The sequence below is a fragment of the Triturus cristatus genome, chromosome 10, assembly GCF_964204655.1.
Source record: "Triturus cristatus chromosome 10, aTriCri1.1, whole genome shotgun sequence".
Taxonomy (NCBI): Eukaryota; Metazoa; Chordata; class Amphibia; order Caudata; family Salamandridae; genus Triturus; species Triturus cristatus.
In genome coordinates, this window is record NC_140593.1 from 132,354,740 (window position 1) to 132,370,831 (window position 16,092).

The window sequence follows — 16,092 nt, forward strand, 5'->3', positions numbered from 1 at the left end:
CAGGGGCGTAGCTTTGGGGTGGGGTGTTTGGGTTGTGTCCCACCCTTCCCAATAAACGGATTTTCCCGACATGTAATTGGGTGCAGGTGCTTTCGGTCGGGTATTGTGAGTTGTCTATCGGATTTCACCAGGGATTTTTCCAAACAAACAGACAAAAACGCACAGACACTCTCTCCCTCTATGTTTTGAAAGTTCTTAAAAATATTCAGAATATTGTGTTGTCTCTTAGTACTCCTACCAATCACCTGCATTTGTCTCCCTTTCCACTGCCCCTATGGCGCCTCTCATGCACCCTGCTTGTGGTATTATGTATTTAAACATTATATGCCAGCCTGATTGTCGGAAAATCTAAAGCTCACACCCTTCCCCAATTTTACTGACCAAGCTACGCCGCTGTGGGGGGTGGGTGATGAGGGAAGGCAACACCCTGTTTCATCGACAAGAAGCGTTTGAGCAGGGCTGGATGGATAGCTCAGAGCCCAAAGAAGAGGATGGGTTCGGTCTTGCCCTTTTGTGGGCCACAGAATAATTTCCGTGCCTCTTTTGCCAAACAATTTTCTGTTGTTTTTTTGGTAAACCTGAATATCATGGCCGAATGGTTTTGCTAAGTGCTTTAGCATGCTATGTTGTGCCTGGTGTTCGCTGCACACTTTTTCCCTTCCAACTAGTTTTTATTACAACTTTTGAATGTTGTCTCTTCCTTCTCCTACATGTTTGATTGTGTCATATGGTGGAGTGGGGTGGGATCCTCTTAACTCCGGGGAGGGCAAGCGCACTTAAAAAACACAATTATGTATATAGTGAAGCCAAACAAATGTTGACCAGCATGGCATGCTCATGGAATGCGGTGTTCTGCCCGGCCTGCTTTTTTTTAATGAGGATTGTTATTTGCATTGAGCATGTCATTTATGGTCAATCTCTGGCCAAGATGTGTCCTGGAACCCTTCTAAATCATAGTACGATCCTCTGGGTGCCAAAGCCTTTTAACCACATCTCGCCTCGTATTTTCGGAAGGATATATTTTCATAACGCGGAGCTAGAATTTTGAGGTTGAAGGGTTTCAATGAAGGAAACTACAAAAATTACAAAAGTAAACTTTTTTAACAAATTGTTACATGTACATATGTAAATGACCCCTGTCTTCTTTTTATTGTTCATGTTATTTATTGCTGTCTTTACAAAAACTGAGTTTTTGCGTGCATAGTATATTTACAAGACATCGAGTCAAGTATTAATAAATTGCATTCTGAAAAAAAATTAAATCGGTGTCTGTGGATCTTTCATTTTAAGTCCTTTTAACTTCAAAGATAAACAAAAGAACGGTTGGATCAATGGTTATATTAATTGAAGTTAAAAAGCTAAATTAAAATTAGAATGTCATTATTCTTTTCATTTCTGGATATCAACTTCTGGAAGGAGTTGTAAAGTGTAGACTTTTCCATGCCCCACAGTGATGACTGGCCTTAAGATATTTCCACCAGTTACTATTTGCTTCATTTCAGCATACAGAGTGACCTACCTTACAGGAACACTGGGGGCACCTACTCAGCTACAGGTACCAAAGGGCAGCCTAAGAAACACATGACCACCCACACACAAAAGGAGAACTCAGAGCATCACCAACCATAGTACAGTTATTACTCTCTTCTGCTAGATATCCCAGCCTTCAAGAAAGAAAAGGCTCAAACAATCCTTCCCAGAAACTGCACCCAAGACCTGGACCTCCACCACCCCCTTCCCAATGCTACCAACCAAATGTTCAAGAAGGAACCGAAGATCCCACTTTTCCAATGCTGTCTGTCAGACAAGCCCTCATTTGTCCTCATCTGGCCCATCTAATCGAGTACCATATTAGGTCTTCTGGTATAGATAGACGTAGATCCTTTTGGTCCAAGAAATATCACGTACCTCCCTTCAAGTATACTTTTCTAGTTGGATGGAATCTTTCCCTTTAGCTGATTTATTTTGTGTATAATATATTTTTTTATTGTAACATTGCCTCAAAATAAGATAACTATAAAATAGATAAATAAATGGCAGACACACTATGAATCCTGGTCTCCCATGAGACTACTTTGGATTCCCCAAATGGGCTTGCTCAAAATCTGAATGTAGCGGCTTGGACTCTTAGGGTCAGCTGTCGCCAAAGGTCTCACTCGACAATAAGTGAGTGCCTATCAATAATGTGAAGCACAGTAGATGCAGCGTCCATAATGAAGACAAACACTCTCAGAGTCTCAAAGTATCCAGATCAGGTTTAATGAGTGCATCACTGCTACAACATGCATGCATTAAAGCTCTCTCCCACTGTGCACAAACAACTCCTTTATATACGTGTGGAAAACACCCTTTAAGCACTCCCCGACCTTCTTATAAGTCTGTCTCCATTTCCAGGCTATGTGGTTGAGACAGTGAAACACTTATTAGGAAATGCAACAAACTTGCACATGTTGCAGATGTCGGTTTTTCACATGCTCTTTTGGTGTTTGGGATGTTGCTGGTCGCAAGGAGCATGTGTTCTACCTGACTGTGTGTTGTTGTCAGATTTATGGTCCCTAGTTCAGAAAAGTGGGTGTATTTACTTGTTTTGAACAAGCACAGCCGAAAATGGACCTGATTATGTTTGCAGTATCTAGAATATATGTTGTTAAGCTTGACCTGGGCAGAGGCACATCATGTGCATTTGCTCCAGCAGCAGTTGACGCTCACAAAAGACATAAAAACTAAGGTAGAAATAGAAAATGATAAACATCACATAATGCCTTTCAACATGCTGGAGTCTATATCCCACACCCATCCACAGATCCCACATACTTCAAAGGAGCACTGACAGTATACACAACACGAGTCAAGATGCGACACAACTCTCACAACTCAGATGAAACACACACAGGACACACACCTAAACACACAGGGCTCGATTACATGTGAAATGGTAAGTCCATTCCAGCTGTAAACTCACTCTGATAGATTACAAGTTGCTCAGTTTGACTGCATCCAGAGCTACAAGGTTTGGTAAAACCCAGGCAGTTCCACCTGCCAAGAGCAATTTATATCCATTAGATGGCCTGGTAATTGGAAAACACGCGGAGACACATTTAGTAATTGTCATCTTGTATGTTACTCCCAGTTAACAAGTTGCCTGGGTCATTAACTCAGAGTTCATAGTCATGGAAAGTTAATGCCTCAGGGTACCTGTACTCCCGGGTCTGGAGTTATCCCCCCAACACTGCATGCAACTCATGGTCAGCCCCAAAATATGATACTGACATCCTATCCTCCAACATACAATCAAGAGCCATTAGGGGTGGTAGCACCCTGCCTTCCTACCACCATCAATGCATCCTGGCAGATAAACTCTTCACTGATGTTTTCACTCCTTGTCAATCAACTGCTTCTATTCCACCTAGAATTGGCCCAGCTTCTGCTGGATGGATATCCTTGGATATGGGCAGTGAGCAATCCATTAGTTTGGGCTCCTCCTGGAGCTGTTATGAACGGTGTGTGATGCCCCGGCATGCTTGGAGTGGTACTATATCTGAGAAACTGTGAGCAGAATTTCAAGAATCTCCAAATATAAATTGTCAATCTCTGCTGATCAGGGACATTGATCAAGAAACACATGTATCCTGAGATGTGAAGCAATAGTTGTGATAAAAGTGATAGCAACCACTGTTCTACTGGTGAGTACTTAAACAACTAGGAGCTACAACAACCAGACTTCATCTGGGAGTACTGATGTTGATATGATGGCTTTGTACTCCCTCATCCCCTGCAGTAAAATCAAGAACCAGACTTTTTACCATCTTCTCCTTTATGAAATCAAAAACACTAGGATTTTCTCTAGACATATACTAGTATGATGTTTGCATGTGTGTATGTGGCATTTGACCCGGACAAATCTAGCCAAAAAGCAATGTAGTTCTATCACTCTGTTCAAGGTCAAAGACACAGTCAACGTGATTGGAGGGGCTGGTTTCCAAGACTGAAAGTGGACCGTTACATTATTGTGATGATGTTCTCTTTAAAGAGGTATGTCTTCAGCTCTTTCCTAAATTGCAGCGCAGTTGGGGTGTTCCTGATAGATACCTGCATATTGCACAAGTCCCTGGGTGAATAGATAGTGAAGGTCAGTTGGCAAGTTTATATTTTTCTTGCAATTCTTTGTGTCTAGTGTGATAGTGCCCTGTCTGTTGGTGTGCCAAGAGCCACAGAAGGCAGTGACACATCAGCCAGATAGGGAAGGGTTTAGGTTATGATAGCTTTGGAGATGATGCGCCTGGTTCTGAAGATGGTGAGAACAGCTTCGGCAGCCAATGAATTTCTATCAGGATGCGGGTGATGTTATTGTATTTCTTCAGGCGCTGGAGGAGACATGTTGTGGTGTGTAATGAGGGATACTGTGGCGTTTGGAGGACATGGAGCAGGCCCATGTCATCATCTGGATGCAAGAGTACAAGGACTGACACACGAGTTCTGAAGACTCTTTCTGGGAGGAATGGTTTCAATTTCTGTAATAGAGATAGCTGGAACCAGGCCATCTTAGTTTTTTTGGAAATGTCTTCCTTGATATACAGCACATCCCAGTACACCACAATATCTAGAAAAGATGACGAGAATGTGGGAACGTCCCTGAATGAAAAAAACAGGTAAGATATGACACTCATGACCACAAATAAGGATCAACTTCCTACACAGATGTGGGTTTTGGATCCTTTTAATTCTAGCTAAGACATTATACAACCCCCTCCACAAATGGGAATGCATTATCCTTTCAACCATAAGAAGACTGGCTGACTAGCTTGCCCTATCCAGTGCAACTTTGGGTATTCTTTCGACCCTAACATCACTCCAATAACTTCTCCATCCTAATACACAATAGAAATGGGGTTATTTGCATAACTCCTAACTACAACATTATGCTAACTTCAACCATTAAATGGGAATTTGGGTATAATTTTATTGTCAAGCCCAGTCAGATCAGTTTATTAGCCCCGTCCTACACCTTGAAACCCTAAACACAACACTATACTAACATTCCCGAGAATTAGCATATCCTTTCAATGGCTAGCAACCTCGAGTAACAAATCTCTGCTACTCAATGCAAAGTAAGGTACGCTCTCAACCATTACAAAATCACCATACTAGGTTTCTCCACTTAGTGGGAATTAGGGTATCCTTTCAACCATTTCACCACATAAGCACATATAGCTTTTTAACCCCAAAACAGTAAAGATCTATATCTGGAAGTCCAGCAAAATTACAGGGTTTCATATAAACTACTACATCACACACACACAGCTCATGATACAGCAGAAGTGTAAAAGTAAATATCCCAAGTATACATGTAAAATCAAACCATAACTAATGCAATAACATCCAAACCCCAAGACAAGCGTTACACCACAACCTCCTTACTGCAACCACCACACTATAATGCAGAAACCACACCCTGGCCTTACTGGGGTATCCGCAGTTATGTTATGAGTTTTGTAAAGCACAACAGCTGCCCCAGCTAAGAGGCATCCCGGCGCTGAACAGCAGAAGAATGGCCACGCACGGAAAGGCACAAGAAGGGCAACAGAGAAGGGAAAAGAAACGTTTTAATGGCTTTCCTGAATTGGAGGTAGTTAGTGAGCCCTTGAATATGGGCCAGCAAGGAGTTCCAGAGGATGGCAGCTCTGTTCCAAAAGGAACGACCTCCGGCACGAACCCTTCTCACACGGGGGATCACTACCAGGCATTGTCCCATGGTTCGGAGCGATCGCAGTGACATTTCAGCTTCACGTAGCAACATCCAGACGACACTGCAGCTCATGGAACATTGAGTATTCACTTTTGCGAGAATAAACCGTTCACTACAAAACCTGAAGCCTGTCCTTTCATCATGAACGAATAATCTCCATACGTATATGATTATTAGCCTGTAATATTGTGTCAGAGTATCACACTGCCTTAGAGCCACTGGACCTCCTCTAGGGTCTGGTGGGGCAGATCCCTGGCATAAGCAAGCAGTGCTCCCACCCGAGCAGTCTTGCAGTTCCCATGTCTCGTTTAGAGGTGCTGAAACTACTAGGTTTCCAACAGGAAAGTCTCGAAAGCCTCCACTGTCAGAAAACGCATCCTGGAGGCCAGTAGAGTGGGTAGCGTGACAAATGTTTTTTTCCTGTCCAAGACCGGGCAGTAACAATTATCAATGGCCCCCACACATATGCAGAAACTCCCTGTGTGTCAGGACCATTGTTGAATTGTTCTCAAGAAAAAAGCCCCAACTTTAGGGGATTGGTGCTGCAGAACAAATGAAATGACAAACATTCTGAATAGTGGGTTGGACTGGCCTGTAGGGCAATCGGGCAGTGCCCGAGAGGCTGGTCTGAAAAGTATGTTTGTGGGCCTGTTTTATCGTCTACTGGGCTTGCTTTTACTGGTACTGTTGATCTCCCTGAAATCAAAACAAACATTGTCTGCAGCAAGCTCAAATTCATGCAGGCTTCCATACCTTGCAGAAGACGTATACAGGATCTGTTTACAGGTTAAAAACTGCAACAATATGCAAACATGGGCCATATTTCCAGCTATCCAATTACCTAATGGGGTACATGTTTATTTTGGTGAAGTGCCTATTTTCTATCATAGTCCGACCACATAAATAGCACGACAGTCTACCTGGCATTACACTTTTTAATAAGGGCGTCGACTGAAGCACCTTCATCAAAAATTGTTTACCAGAGTGGCAGGAAGGCCATGGGCTGGTGTGACCGTGCCTGGATACTCTCACGGGTGACAAGTAGCGCTCTACAAATCTACTGATTGATTGATTGATGTGAAGCAGACCTAGGCAGGGTCTCCATCTCCCTGGAAGGGTGGGACACCGCCTACCAAGATCCACACCATTGCATCGCCCTGTTTTCCATTCTTGGAGTCGCACAGAAGATTCTTTCAGTGCTCTTGGCTTCTTCTTGTCTTGCAGTAATCAAGAAGGTTGTTGGCTCCCAGCAAGGCTTTTGCAAATCGGGTTTTCTTGGGTTTCCTTCTTATTTTCTCAATTGTCTTCGGATTGCTCAGAACTCTGCTGACCTGTGGCTGCTTTGTTTGACTTGCCAAACTTCTAAGTCTGGGAATCTTGCAAAATCGAGTTGCTGCTCCTGCCTGAGCACTCTATGTTTATGTATTTCTGTCTTTGCTACAATCCAGCCAATTTATTAGGGTTTATCTTTCTTTCAGACAGCTTTTCCGTATACACTACATTCAGGACTCTGTTTTTCTTCAGCTAATCCAAAGATTCGAAAAGCACAGAAGTTAGTTCCAAATATTTCCTTCCAGCCTCCCTGGTGGAATCCTCTGCCGCGGGAGCTTGGCCCACAAGGTTAACCTGGGACTTAGAACAAGAACTGGAACTTGGTAACTGACCACTGATTAAAGGTTCCATAAATGTGGCTTAAAACACGGTTCCTGGTGGTCTAACCTTATCCTATGATTATTGATACCCAAATTTCCATTTAATGGTGGAAGTTCGCATAATGTTGTAGTTAGGTGTTAAGTAAATGCTCCCATTTCCATTGTGTTCTAGGATGGAGAAGTTATTGGAGTGATGTTGGGGTTGAAAGGATACCCAAAACTGCACTGGATAGGACAAGCTAGTCAACCAGTCTTCTTATGGGTGAAAGTATAATGCATTCCCATTGGTGGAGGGGGTTGTAGATTGACTCCACCTCTCACCTCACAACATCATGTTGTTGTAAGGGTCAATGACTTAGATCCGGTGTGGAGTCCAGACACCTGGGACCTTCCTAATGACCATCATGATGAAGGTCTTGAGTAACTTACTTAAGTAAAGTTCTACCCTAGGACTACTCTATCAAGGTCCTGCTTGAGGAGAGCTCCATCCATGCTTCAGGCTCAGTTCCACATCAGTGCCTCTGCCAGGCCCTTCTGCACAACTTCCTCTCTCAGCTGAGAACTCCTTCCAGTGGGCTTCAAGAACATGCAATATTCCCTCGGTAACATAATCACTCACTTACCTCAGGCTGTTTCTAAAACATTCTCTCCCGGAGTATGTATGTATGCATGTATGTATGCATGCATGCATGTATGGATGTATATATATATTTGCGGGATTGTGCTGCAATCCACAGCCTTGCTATGCCGATGCCAGCGATGGCAGCAGCAGCCGTCTATAAGTAGAAACCACAGGACGATGCAGGATATCCAACAAATACCAAGCGGCACACCAGAGGACTATACACAAATGTAGATCTATATAATGTGTGAGTGTGTGTGCGTGTGTGTGTGTATATATATATATATGTATATATGTGTGTGTGTGTGTATTCTATATATATATATATATATTCCAATCTCTCACCTATCCACACAGACAACAGCCTAGTATCATGTTTATACCCAGACACATTACAGAAGTATCAATGCTGACTAAGTCCCAGTAGAACAATGATATACAAGTCACTTATACTCACTGCACCTCTTCCCCAGTATCTTCTTTGCATACATGATTCAGAACTAGTGCCTTCTATGCGCTGCATGCAGAACACCGCACCAAAGACACAGGTAGAGGCAAGATGTCCACGGGCTCAGATGAGCACATACAAGTCATGTAACAATAGGAACGGCGGCTGAAATGTGTAAATAGCATTATTTTGCTGAAAACTTAAAAATGTCTGGGATTTGATTTAACCCAGACATAGCTACAAGACCACAGAAGTGCTTTCCAGAGGATGTTTTTATTGTAGCAGAAAATCTCGGGTTCTGTATAAAATAATATGGAACATGGGGGTTGAGACTGAAACATGTCAATAACATTAGAATGCTGAACAGGTGATTTAAAAATGGTTTGAGATTTTGCATGCAATTGTAAATGAAAATATAAGTTTCGAGACAACAAGGATGTCCACTATTAAAGAAAGGAAAAGAAAGCGTCAAACCACCAGTATCAATATCAAATTTCTCGAGTATAAAAACGACAAAAGTATGGGGCAAATGGTGGTTACAATGACAAAGAAAGGAGAAAGTAAACATTTAGAGGAAGGAAAGAGAGAGAGAGCTGGAGCAGCATAAGAGTTTAACACATCCATAGAGGGAACTCCCTGGGGACCCCCTCAGTGCTGCAGGGGGGATGGGTGGCCATCTTGTTCTGCATCAGCAGAAGAGAAGGCGGCGCACTTGGCGTGTATCACTCATCCCCGACTGCTTCACCCTGGACCCTAGGACTTGCTCGCAGCCACAAGGACCTGATGTTACTGCTGGTAGCAGGCCCCTGCACTGTCCAGGATGTCCAGCTGGGAATTTGGAGGAAGGAGTCAGGTGATGGGGAGGAACAGACATGTCAGATGCCTCAAGGACAGGAAGTCAGGCACCTAGTCGCTCTTGTTGTTCCTGACATACATGGCAATGTCATTCTGCTGTGACAGAGGGTGTAGTTAAGGGTATATTCATTCCTAACCAAAATGGTCGTCTTCCCAGTTTGTGCAGCCTGAGATAGGAAAAGAAAAATGCCCATCTATCCTGGTGACTATTCTTAAACTACAGGGTCCATGGGCATTGTAAATGTCTATGATCAGTCCAGATTTTAAAAGGTTCCTCTGGTCACATCAGCGCATATCTCTATTCGACCCAAGTCTTTTTCATAGCTAGTAACTCCCTTTCAACACTGACGGCCAGGTCAGAAAATATTTTGGGCTGGCACTCTTTAACATCTTTGGTAGTGAGTTAAGGCAGCGCTTGCTTCAAACACCTTCTACCTCCATATTGTGAAAAAAGGATTCTGGAGGTGGTAATTGTTGAAATGAACAATTGTACATCATTGTTGTGTGGCATTTTGTTTGTGATGTGGTTTTGGTTTTTGTGCTGTTGTGTTTTTGTGATGCATTATTGCAATGTGATTTTGTTGTTTCATTTTGTTTTCACAGGTTTATTGCAAGGAGCCCTGTTGTGTTGTAATGGTATTGTTATGCCAGGTTATGTATGTCATTATGTTAGGTTCTATTATTCAGTTTCGATGCTTCAAAAAATGTACCTTTTTCCAGCCACAAGCCTTGAAAGTTCCTGTGAAAGCAATAAATAGCTCTGTCTAATGTGGTAAAATAGCTGATTTCTAGCCTTTAAACTGTGTAAGACATACTCAGCTCAAAATTGCGGCAGTGTGTGTGATGCAGCCCATGGTGTCTTGCTTCGCAACTCGTGTAAAGCTCTTCATCTTCAATCAAGTACTATCCGTATTTCTGAGGAGTTCTTCAGGTCCTTTGTGTCTTTTTCGTCCGAAGTGGAACCCTTGTAAGGAGTCCTGTGAGACGAATCACTTGTATGTTAAGTGCACCGCGGCAGCGCGACTACTGGGAGGAATTGCTCTTTCTTCAAGCAATCACAAAGAAAACAGAGAAAGGATTCACTATGTCCAGTCTTAGGGCTTGATTCCAATCTTGGCGGATGGCACACTCCTTCACAAACGGGACGGATATCCCGTCCGCCGTATTACAAGTTCCTTAGGACATAATGGAATTGTAATTTGGCTGATGGAATATCCGTCATATTTTTGAAGGAGTAACCCTGTCCTCCAAGATCGTAACCAGGCCCTTAGACAGAATATCAAGATATTGTCAGGGACTGTCCGGGACTATGTGGGGAACACAGTCAGGGACTTGGGCAAGGACTGGGAACTGGGTAGAAAACATACACAGAAAGAGGAGTACAGTGCTGCCCAGGATCATACAGGGAGTCAGAGGAGAAAAAGGGATAGCCTGTACAAGACTACACCCAGGAAGAATGTGCAAGACATATGTATGAAACAACATTAACAATAAAGGGGAGTGTGGGGTAAAGCACTCAGGAGCTCCACACGGTAAGACTGAAGCTCAGTAAGTTTCTCACCCACAATTGCTGTTACAGATACTGACTGCAAATACCCACATATAGGATATGCATGCAAAGGCAGGGTCTGTGGAGCTTATACCTATGGTGATGTTATAAATAACCTCGCTTTAGTCCCAGAGACTACACTGATTTTTGAGATTAGGGAAGTTGAAATAGCCTTGGATGCAATTCAAGCAGGAAGGGCACCCGGCCCGGACTGCATTCCTGCTGACCTATTTAAATTCGATAAAGCTAACTGGACCAAATACATTCATTTATTAGCAAACGCTATACCAAGAGGGGCACCTATCCCGGAATCTTGGCGCGGCGCTGAGATTATACCGATCTATAAAAAAGGGGACCGTACCAGCCCAAAAAACTATAGGCCAATAAGTTTAATAGACACTATGCAAAAGATTCTGGCCCGGCATGTGCTGAGCCGTATAAATGTTTGGATAGATGAATGTGAGATTCTATCAACACTACAGGCTGGCTTTCGCCCCCATGTTAGTACTATAGATCAAGGGGCATATGTATCAACATCTCCATTTGCGATTCTCAAATAGCGATTTTTAAAGAATCGCTATTTGAGAATTGCAAAACGGGATGTATTTAAAAAATCGCAAAGCTTTTGCGATTTCTTAAAATTCCTTAATTGCGATTAGCAAATTGCGAAATCGCAATTAAGGAATACCTTCCCATTCATTTCTATGGGCCAGGAGACCCATAGGAATGAATGGGAAGTAATTTTCAAATTGCGATTCCCAATTTGCTAATCGCAATTTGAGAATAATTTCAAAGGTGCAAGGGTGTCATGATGACACCCTGATGCACCCCTGAAATGAGCATGTGTGTGCATATGGCGCACATACATGCCCACCACGTGGCACTTTGTAATATTCCAAAAAGTGCATTTTTAACAGAAATCGCAAATTACCACCAACTAGAAGTTGGTGGTAATTTGCGATTTCCTAAGGATAATTCGCAATACTTTGGTGCGTCTTACATTCCATTTAAGAAATCGCAATTTGCGATTTCTTAAATGCTTACGCAAACTTAAGAAATCGCTAAATTAGCGATTCCTTAAATTTGCGATGAGGATTTGCCTCATACATCCCAATTTGCGAATTTTTAATCGTAAACGCTGTTTTTTGCAATTCGCAGCGATTGCGATTAAAAATTCGGTTGATACATATGCCCCCAAGTTTTTAGATTTATGAGGATTTATTGGACCACAGTAATCTTGGCAGGAGGAACCATATATGCAGCTTTTATAGATCTAAAATCCGCATTCAATCTAGTCCCCCACAATAAACTTTGGGAATCTCTAAACGAAGCTGGGATGCCTCCAGAACCTCTCTCTGTGATCATCAAATTGCATGAGTCTAACTATGCCCAGGTTCGCTGGGGATCCGAGGGGAAGGTCACTGAACGATTCCCTGTATGTAAAGGGGTACATCAAGGGTGTGTTCTGGCACCTACCCTTTTCTTGCTTTTTATTAATAGGGATTTTACATATTTTTTATCATATCCAACAGACGCTCCCTCACTAGCAGACACTAAGATACCATTACTAATGTTTGCGGACGATACCTTAATTCTATCTAAGACACAAATGGGCTTGCAACGGGCGTTGGATAGATTTACAGTATTTTGCAAAGATCATGATTTAGTGGTGAATGTAGATAAAACAAAATGTATGGTTTTACACAGATATAAATCAGTAAAAGGAAGAGTAGTAATGGATAATGCCATACTTGAACAAACAGATACATTTACCTATCTGGGTGTGACCTTGGGAAAAAGACTAAATTGGAAACCACAGATTGATACATTGGCCGTAAGGTATGCCCAACTTGCTGTTGTCCTTTTAAAAGAATTTCGGCTTTCACATACTAAGCCTGTAGGCCCAGCTATAACGATTTACAACGTAAAGATCAGAGCCTCGATACTGTTAACCCTAGCCCAAAATAAGTTTTTGCGGGGATTGACAGGCCTCCCACAATCCACGCCACTTAAACCTCTTACCTTAGATCTGGGTTGCACGACATTGGAGGAGCTAGCACCATATAGACCCATAGCGTACTGGAGAAGGCTCTGGACTACGCCAGAGTTGCTACCATATGCGAATGCATTGAAACATGTTAAAGAAACTGATTCGGCATGCAAAATTAAATGGCTACAAAAGATAAAGAGCACACTGGCCGATATGGGTCTTAGCTATCTGTGGGAGGGTCCGATGAGCACTAGCTTTCCATCCAAAAAAGACTATAAGGAAGCTTATTGGAACATGATGAATACTAAGTCGTTATCACTAGTACAAAATACCTCCGTTACTGGCATATTCTTGGAACACGAAATAGAACCGAGATTTTAAGCTTATTGGAATTTCATCACGAGACCGAGTGACAGGAAACTGTTCCATCAATTTAGAGTAGGCTCATTGCCAATAAAAACCGTTATTAGAAAATGGCAAAATGAAATAGATGCCAAATGTCCCTCATGCCAACTGATGGATGAGACCATAATGCATATTCTATTTGTATGCTCTGCATATAAACGTCCGAGAAATAAATGGCTAAAGTTGACTTGCTCTAATCTGGGCACAAAATCAAGTTTAACGGCCTTCCGCATTTTGAAAACAAACCCGCGGGAAGACATAGTTATTGCAATGGCTAAGTACTTGAGCTGGATGTGGGCCATTCGCAGAAATAACATCAATAAACTTGTAGAACTTGATTAGGGTCCTACGGTATCTGAGGCTAAGTTCCTTATCTGTATAGTTTTAGATCACCATTACATTCATGCTGCTACATATATGGGTATTACATGTGCTTTCCTATAACATGTTTAATGCTTTTAAAAAAAAAAAATATTTTTAACTTTTAATCTATTTAAATATCTTAACTCAATTTTTTATATTAATCGGATTATTGAACTTTGCTGCTAGTGGTGTATGAGGAATAATGTACTGTACTTTTTTTTTTACTGCGTCTTTAGTGATTTAAATTATCGAAATAAAGACTTTGACTACTACTCACAGTGAACAAGAAACACCGCCTAGGTAGTCAGCTGTGCCCACGGATCCTGGCAATCAAACAGGAACACGCAAGGCAGTAACAGCAAGGGGGTAGAACTAAACACAAGCACAATAGACAAGGAGCTAGCAAGGAGGAGTGCTCAACAGGAAAGGAAGGAAATCACAGTGCACACTTGTCAGAAAGCAGGTAACAAACATACAAGGCAACAGAAGCAAGGCAGCAGAGTAGAAGGACAGCAAACTAGGAACTGGAACCAAGGAGATGGGAAGAAAGGCAGGGACTGGAGAAGACTATACAGAAGGGGAGGCTACAAGGGTACACTAGAATAGTGCAGGTTAAGGAATCAAGAAAACAAAGTAGCAAAGAAGGCAGAGTTGGGGCAGGGACAAGAATTGAGCTAAGGTTCAGGAGTCGATGTAGCACTGCAGGCAGGGCTAGTTCAGGAACAAGGGAAACTGCTGCAGGTCAGGAACAAGGAATGCTAAGGCTCAAGAGCCAAGGTAGCACTGCAGGCAGTGTTAGTTTAGGAACAGGGAAATTACTATAGCTCAGGAGTCAAGGTAGCACTGCAGGCAGTGCTAGTTCAGGAACAAGGAAATTACTATAGCTCAGGAGTCAAGGTAGCACTGCAGGCAGTGCTAGTTCAAGGAAACAGCAAATAGCTACAGCTCAGGAAACAAGGACTCAAGAGAGCACTGCAAGCAGTGCAAATCAGGAACAAGAAATAGCTGAAGCTCAGGAACTGGAGCAAATAATTATAGCTTAGGAACTCAGGAAAGAAGGAAGCACTGCAGGCAGTGCAAATCAGGAACAAGGAATAGCTATAGCTGAGGAATCAAGGAACAAGGATTAACTAACTTTCAGGAATCACTGGAAATAAGGATATCAAAGGCTCATGGAACACTGGAAACAAGGATCGGCCTCACCGGTATACAGCTACAATGACCAACACTGGGCTAAAGGGAGCTGGGGCGTAAGAGAGCTCACAGTAATCACATGCAGCCAGCCACAGGTGAGCTGAATTCCTCCACCCATCATTGGCCTGCAGGGGTGGAGACAAAGCCGTGAGCAGGGAATTCTAGGTAGTGGAGTTCCAAACCTGAGCAGGCTGGCTTCAAGTATGAGCAGGCTGGCTTTCACAAAACCCGGCACGGATTGGGTATGGATGTCAATTCCCAAATAGTGTCCAAATGGCTGTAAGTCAGTATATACATGGAGGGGAGGGTCTGGAGGCCTATTAGAACACTGGAGAGTCCCACAGTTCAGCCCCCTGGTGGTGGACTTGAGAACGCAGGGAGCAAGTCGTAACATATATGCATGGAGAAGCAGCCAGTTCAATAACAAACAACTTCTGTGTAAATAAATCAGAGCAGACATTCGTTGCAGTCAGTCATTGATGAAGAATTGCGGGCTGAAGTGTGACCAAACTTTTTAAAACAGGAATAGTTGATCACTCAGTTTAAACAACTCCATCCTCACCAGATCTGGGAGCCCATCTTTATGTGTCTCAGAAGCTCTCAACTTCCAGCTACACCGTATAGGCATCTTGCCACCACTAACGTTGACTTTTATCCATCATTTCCAATAGTTATTAACTCCTGAGATTCCTAGTGCATCACACACATGACATGTTAAATGACATCATTAATGCGATCACTCATTTGATTTAGAGAACAACATTTATTCAAATTATTAATGAATACTGTGGTCTCCCCCAAAAATATTAATGGAAAAAGGCAATGTAGAGGGAGTGGGGAATGAGCACACATGGAGGGTTGTTTATGTATGTCCAGAATGACCTAATATGTGATGGCTTAAGCAGCACGATAGGCGCTCAAGTTACACTTGGTTGACTACACTTTAACTGGCATTTTTCTGTGTTTTTGTGTTTTTTACACTGTTTTGGGGTTTTATAATGTTAGTTCTGAATTTATATTTTGTTTTTAGCCATAAGTTCATAGGTTAGCACCTAATATAACCATGTTGACTATTAACCTATGTATAGATATATATGTATATATATGTTGATATATATATCAATATATATTGATATGTGGACTGTACACAAGCCTTCCATAAGAGATAGCCAAACCATGAAATTAAGACTTGAGTATGCAAAATGTTCATTCAATGATGCTCTAATTTTCTGATGTGCTGAATTTTAAGAGACCCGTGCTGAGGGTTT

The 16,092-nt window shown here is 42.4% G+C and overlaps 1 protein-coding gene across 3 annotated transcripts in view; it reads left to right on the forward strand.

The window, feature by feature from the left end:
* Positions 1-16,092, forward strand: part of NOD1 (nucleotide binding oligomerization domain containing 1) — a 559,036-nt gene that overhangs the window by 305,980 nt on the left and 236,964 nt on the right. The window contains exons 12-13 of one of the 3 annotated variants that reach the window (XR_014970014.1): positions 3,942-4,032; positions 9,927-10,095. The exons of 1 other annotated variant lie outside the window; for it this stretch is intronic. Coding sequence is in view for 1 of the 2 variants with exons in the window: in XM_085630630.1 (XP_085486756.1) it covers positions 9,927-9,957 (31 nt within the window). In the remaining variant the exon portion in view is untranslated. Of the gene's footprint in view, positions 1-3,941; positions 4,033-9,926; positions 10,098-16,092 lie in introns of those variants that run through there. One more of the 3 variants, XM_085630630.1, reaches the window with a different exon arrangement.